Source organism: Marmota marmota, unplaced genomic scaffold (genome assembly GCF_001458135.2).
Source record: "Marmota marmota marmota unplaced genomic scaffold, marMar, whole genome shotgun sequence".
In the NCBI taxonomy this organism is placed as follows: Eukaryota; Metazoa; Chordata; class Mammalia; order Rodentia; family Sciuridae; genus Marmota; species Marmota marmota.
Window position 1 is genome coordinate 54,364,595 of NW_025999900.1, and position 7,133 is coordinate 54,371,727.

Consider the following 7,133-nt stretch of genomic DNA (forward strand, 5'->3'; position numbering starts at 1 on the left):
TTCTTACCAAAAATTCTGGGATCACCATTGACCTTTCTTTTCTCTCACAATTTGCATCTGATCCATTAGTAAACCATACTGCCTCTGTCTTCAAAATATATCCAGAATTTGTCCTTTCTCATTACTTTCACTGTTACCACCAAATCTCTTGGCTGGATTTAGATGTTTCCCTGCTTCCATCCTGCCCCTCCACCCATCAGTCTGGTTTCAATATAGGAACCAGAATAACTTTGTTATAAATTATAAGTCAAATTGTATCATCAATTTCAATTAATTTTTCAAATAATTTCCAGTCTCAGGTGGGAAGGCCAAAATCCTCTAAACAGTCTACACAATCGGCCCCCACCACCATAACCTCATCAAACCTCATTCTTTACTATTGACCCCCAAGTTCACTCTACTCCAGGCATACTTACTGATCCTCAAATATACTAGGCCTTTTACGTCAGAGCTTTTGCACTTGATAGTCCTTTTGCCTAATGTGTCATTCCCTCCTAGTTACACACAGTAACTAGGTACTTCCTCACCTCGAAGTCTCAGCTGTACAGGGAGACCTCTCTTGCCAGACTGTTTGAACTCTTCTCAATAGCCTTTTATCTCACTTTCCTGCTTTTTCTCTCCTTGGCTCTTAGGAAAAACTTTACATAGGTAAATAAATATATACATACACACATGTATAAAATTTACCTGGTTAATTCCATATATGTCCTCCAAGTAGATATAAACTCTCTGAAGGTGTAGAAGTTTGCTCTAGTGCTAAGTACAAACCCTAGAGAGTAATACTCAATAACTACTTGCTGTAAGAATAAGAAAGTAAAAAAAAAAAATAGAAATGTTACAGATGCCACTTATGAGTGTTTTAGTGCCGTATATTCAGTAACCCTACTACTGATTGATTTCATGTCCGAAGGAAATGAAATCAACGTGTCTAAGAGACTCTTGGGTTTATTGCAGTACTATTCATAATAGCCAAGACATGGAAATGATATAAATGTCTTTCATGAAAAACTTAAAGATGAATTTAAAAAATGTGGTACATATACAAAATGGAATACTATTTAGCCAAAAAAAAAAAAAACCCCACAAAATCCGACAACATTTAAAACACAAAAGTACAGCATGAATAGAACTGGAGATGATAATTGCATTTTAACTATTTTATTATTAAGCAAAATAAGCTGGGCACAGAAAATGCAAATATCATGTGATCTCATCTATGGAATATAAAAAAAGTTGAATTCATAGAATTTGAGAGTAGAATAGTGGTTACCAGAGGATAGAGAAAATAGAGGGGAGGGAGGACGGAAAAAGGTTTATCAGTGGGTATTAAGTGATAGCTAGACGAGAGCAAGAAGTTCTTGTATAGATTGCACAGTGGGGTGATTATACATAATGACAATGTACTGTATGTTTCATAAATCTAGAAGAAAGGATTTTGAATGTTTTTACCATAAAGAAATGATGAATGTTTACATGTTTAACCTTATTTAAATATTAAATAATGTATATATGTATGAAAACATTGCATGGTACCTACCACTTAAATATGTACAATTTTTGTGTTTTTATGTATCAGTTAAAATTTTAAATTAAAAAGAAAGCATTTTAAGAAGCGAGTGACCAACTGTGTCAAATTAATAAAAAAATCAAAGATGAGAACTGATAACTGGGCACTGGATATGGCAATATAGAGGTCATTTGTGATCTTGACAAGAACTATGACAGTGAAACAGAATACAGCCAAGGATAAAAGTAACTAAAAGATAGTACAAACAACTCTTTCAAAGATTCTGGATTCAAAGACCACTACATACAATGTTACTTTTTCCCAGAATTCTATACCTTCATACATTTCTTCTGATGACTATTTCTATCCATTTCCTTATATAAATTCTTCATTCTCTAAAAAAAAAAAATGAGAACTGTTATGTCCCCATGTACATACCATAACATAAGTATGCCAGTGATATCCCTAGCACATATATTATTCTAATTGATAATGTACTTCATTGAATTTTTAAACTCTGAGATTATGTCAGGGAACTTTGCACAAAGAAGATGTGCAAAAATATTTCTTTGATGAGTGAGAAACCTTGAAATAACAGTAAGTTTTTAATAGCTTCTAAAAGCTCATTCCATATGTTTTCCATAATACATATCCAAGATCTTCCATATTATTAATTATTGGCATATTTCATGTAAGAATTACTAAGCAATAAAATAGTTAAAATGCAAATCTAAAAAATTGGCTTTCTTCCTAATTAAACAATAAAAATATAGTCAATACATATTTATGACAATCTTGATTCTTATTCTAGATTATTCTTTTTTTTTTTTTTTTTTTTGGTACCAGGGATTGAACCCAGGGGCACTCAACCATTGAACTACATCACCAGCCCTTTTATTTTTTATTGTAAGACAAGCTCTCACTAAGTTGCTTAAAGATTCACTAAATTGCTGAGACTGACTTTGAAATTGGAATCCTCCTCCCTCAGCCTCCCAAGCCACCAGGATTATAGGTGTGTGCCACTGCACTCAGCTAGATATTTTCTACTTTTTGCCTTAATTTTATGCCTTAAATTATGCAGCATTTTAAAAGTAAATAAGCATAAATATTTTGATATCCAGACACATAAAAGGAAGTCTTACTAAACAGAATCATTACAAAGCTGTAAAGCTAATTCACCTAATTCTATTTACTTAAACATGGGGCATTTTATTAAATCTGTATACAGTTTAATACTTTCTGAATTACTACTATAGATTATTCAATGCTTAATAAAATGTTGGTATCAGATTTGAGGGGAGAATTTATGCTCATTTCTCAAACTGCTTATGTTAAGAATACAGGATGGCAGTGTGTTTCCTTACCAAAAGCATCTGAGGCACTTTTTAAAGAGCAGATTCCCAGCTTCCACCCTAGAGAGTTCTGAGAGTGCATCTGAAAGAAAAGCTGGAAATTTGTGAAAAGCTCTTCCAATTATCCTTTTTTTTTTTTTTTTTCAGGGGTGGGTACTGAGGATTGAACCCAGGGGCACTCGACCACTGAGCCACATCCCCAGTCCTATTTTGTATTTTATTTAGAGACAGGGTCTCACTGAGTTGCTCAGCCTTAGTTTTGCTGAGGCTGGCTTTGAACTCAAGATCTTCCTGTCTGACTCCCGAGCCACTGGGATTACAGGTGTGTTCCACCAAGCCCGGCTCTCTTCCAATTATTCTAATGATCAGCCAGGTTTGAGAAATAACAAACATAGACTACAAGAAAGTTTGCAGTGATTCCTGCCAGATCTTAAAAAATTGCTAATGGACCCACATAAACACAAAAAATATTGATCACATTAATATCTATTCTGAATTACATTTTCAAGTAGACTTTTGTTGAATGAATGAAGTTCCCTATGTCATAAATACTGAGCTGTCACAAAATATTTTTAATAGATTACAGAGAGGTTTGATCAGTTTTAATTCTTAAGAATACCATGTACCACAATTAAAGAGTTACAACACCAACCATTTTGTCTAAAAAGAGCTATACCTAAAAACAGTGAATTATAATTATTATTCTAACCTGCAACCATATAGTATGATATACTTTTCAAAGTATTTCAGATGCACTGTCATTTATACTCCCGATCATTCTGTGAAATACATTCACCATGTTTTAACAATAACAAAAAATGCACTCCAAAATCTATTTCTACAAAATATGTAAATAATGAGTCCTGGTCATCCCTATAAGGAAACCAGAGGCAAGTTAACATCAATGGTCTTCACTGATATAAATTATCTAAAAGCTTTTGATAATACCTGCTACAATAAGAACAAACTTACAAAAAATGGTGATTAGGCAGTAACTAGGAAAATAAATTTTAAAAGCTATCACATCCTCTGGGAAGACAACTGACAAAAGTATACAGTCCAGGCTACTGATGTGTATCTTTATGATAAAACTAGTACTAGTCTAGTATATTTTATAACAGTCTTAAACACGTTGTGAACACACCATAACTAGAGAATTATACCAATATAATTTGAATATATAGAAAAATAACTCAGAAAGTCCTGTATTATTTCTGATATGCTGATGTCCATTTCCATATATAAACCAGTTACTGGAATAAATACTAGTAAAGGATAAGTGACTGCAGAAGTATAGTATATACAGAGATATGGCAAACAGAAGACAATTACAAGTAATGCAGAAAAAATGATGAGAAGTCAGATGGCACCATCACTGGCAATCCTAGATGACAGGAAGATTATAGGAGAATCACTAAACAAATGAAATAGTGTCATGATTCAATCTTTACAACCAATACAGCACTTAACATTTTCAAATCCTAAGGACAATGACCTGCTCATTTTGGAATAAACTTAGACTCAAAGTAAGTCATATTGGACTAATAAGTTTTAAGTAAGTTTTAAGCAAACATGGAAACAAAGCTAATAATGAAAATAGTATTTCACTAATCCTTATATTACAGTAACATTGTTTTTCCACAAAGCATCACATTTGTGAATGCTACATCTTCTGCTGTTATATAATTGAAAATTACTGGAATAGTTTCTTATAAGTCAAACACTGAATTGAAAAAAATTCAAGTTTTAAGATTTGCCTGATCTATTTCACAAGACACCTTTAATAGGTTTATTCTATTTCACAAACAAAAACGATCTCCATAATTACTATGAAATTTTCTGAGCCCTTTGACTGATTTCTAAATTATATTCCCAGTACTATATTAAATTTGTGCCACCAATTTCAATATGCTATATGACTCAGATTTTCCTACTTCATTGTAACTTTTCAGAAAACTTAATTGCTATAAATTATTTAGTTATGTATCATTTGCATAAATCAGGCATGTATTTAATTATGCAAAATTATAGTATGTTTGTCATTTTGAAATATTTTGAGATATAAATACTGTGCAACTATTCCAGAAGATGGCAAAGGCATTACCTTCCTTACAGTTTATTGACCAGTTCTAAAAATTCAAGTAGTGTGATATATAGTAAAGCCTCTAATTACTGCTGGAAGAATAAATGAGACATAATTTACCCCAACAAATAAATCATATCTAGTTTTGGAAGGCTTTAGTATCATACTTCTCTCATAATCAACAAGGAGTAAAAATTCATGTGCACTACAAAGACCTCAATATCCTTCACACCAGCACCACTTACTGAATTCAACCTAACTGACAATATCTGGAGGAGGAATTTAGTCTAGACTGCTTGATCTAGGTAAAGCTAGGATGCCTGGTGCTCTAGGTGGCAGAATACATGGAAAAGGGGAGGAGAGACTTGAAAAGATGGCGGGGGGTGGGGGGGGCTGGAGTAAACTCTCCTCTGGGGGTGAATAACTACATAAATAATTACTATGAGTTCTGTTTTATTAGTAATTTGGATTGTTATACTAGTTTTGTAACCCTAATCACTACTACTACAAAAAAAAAAAAGAAAAGAAAAAAATACTAACTTGAGGAAAATGAAATGTCTTGTCAAGATCCTTTCCATAGCAATACATTAGGTACAATCTGGAAAATTTTCACTTTGATGTCTTTTTAAAAAATATTTTTAAAAAACACTCTTTAGTCCCTATTCTACAATTTCAATTTTTGTTTTTAGTTTTACTCCATCTTGTCCTACCTTTGGTTTGTTCTAGTACTCCTTTTCCCTCCTAGACATTACAGATATACAGAGATACAAAACAGAACAACTTAAGCAATTTAAATACCACAACTTATTGCCTACAAGACATCAAACCAAGATAGTGGATTTAAATCCTGTGAAACATACATAAAGGAATAAAATTAAGCTACCAAACTCAAACACAAAATCTCTGTTAAAAACCCAGAAGCATGGCTGGGGAGGCTGAGGCAGGAGGATCATGAGTTCAAAGCAAGCCTCAGCAAAAGCAAGGCACTAAGCAACTCAGTGAGATCCTGTCTCTAAATAAGATACAAAATAGGGATGGGGATGTGGCTCAGTGGTCCAGTGGCCCTGAGTTCAATCCCCACTATACCCCCAAAACAAACAAACAAACAAACAAACAAAAAATAAAGAAAAAACCGAGAACCAACACATACACATTCTCAAAATCTTTTTTAATATATAATTCTCCATAAAGGACAAGAATTGTGCTTGAGGCAATAATCAATAGCCCAGAGTAATTGCTGAAGCTCCTAACTTTACCACAAAAGTTCTACTGAGATATTAATTGAAAATTCCGTTTAAAATATACTGCTTACTAAAGAAATGTAAACAAGCACTGGGGCCAACTTTAAGATACTGTTTAAGAAAGAATAAAACTATATATACACATCCAACACCTGTGACTTAAATAAACTAAAAAGGAAAGTAAGTTTATTGAGAAGTACCTTAATGAAGATGAACCAAGAGAACTGGAAACCAGTGGAATTATTTGCTTTTGAGACCTACCCAAAGCTGCCTTTGGGTACGCAAATTTTAACCTCCAATGAATTGCCTGAGGTTGGCTGGGTTTCTTTCCTATCTGCTCATAATTGCAGGCAGTGAAACCTGAACTAATAATTATGGCCAAGAGGTGAATGCCTTCCAGCGTGCCACCCCGGGGCACACCCCAGGACCAGCGGACAGCTAGCGGTGCTCTGCTGAGTTCTCTATTAAGGATGTTTCCCCTGGCTCTTGAAGAATTCGTTTAATAAAAAATCTCTCGGGGACTTTTTAAAAAACAGAAAAGTGCTAACAAAATAACCTTTTCGCAGTTTTCATAATTTTGATGGGTGTATGTTGCAAAGCCATCAAACCGAACTCCCGGGAGAACCTGCGGACTTGATCTTACAGGGTCGAGAAGGTCCCTAGATAGGAAGAGGGGGAAAGCAGAGCACCTATTGGGTGGGCTCTGGACCCGACAGCTGCAGGTCCCACTCCCAGGGACGTCGCCCGCAGCAGCACCGACAGGTGCAAACTCGAGCGCGCGCTGCAGCGCGGCGGCGGCAGCCCCCCGCCCGTACCTGATGATGTCGTCGCTGTGGCCCCGGTAGAACTTCTGCCGGTGCTCCCGCGGGCTGTACACCACGCCGACCCCCGCCACGAAGTACACGATTTCCTTGGCCGCCGTGTAGTAGAGGTTGTTGCGGCACTGGTGG

General features: G+C 35.1%; 1 protein-coding gene across 1 annotated transcript in view; it reads right to left on the reverse strand.

The window, feature by feature from the left end:
- Positions 1 to 7,133, reverse strand: part of Eml5 (EMAP like 5) — a 194,718-nt gene that overhangs the window by 170,693 nt on the left and 16,892 nt on the right. The window contains exon 4 of the mRNA XM_048799527.1: positions 6,999 to 7,133. Coding sequence (XP_048655484.1) covers positions 6,999 to 7,133 — 135 coding nt within the window. The remainder of the gene's footprint in view (positions 1 to 6,998) is intronic.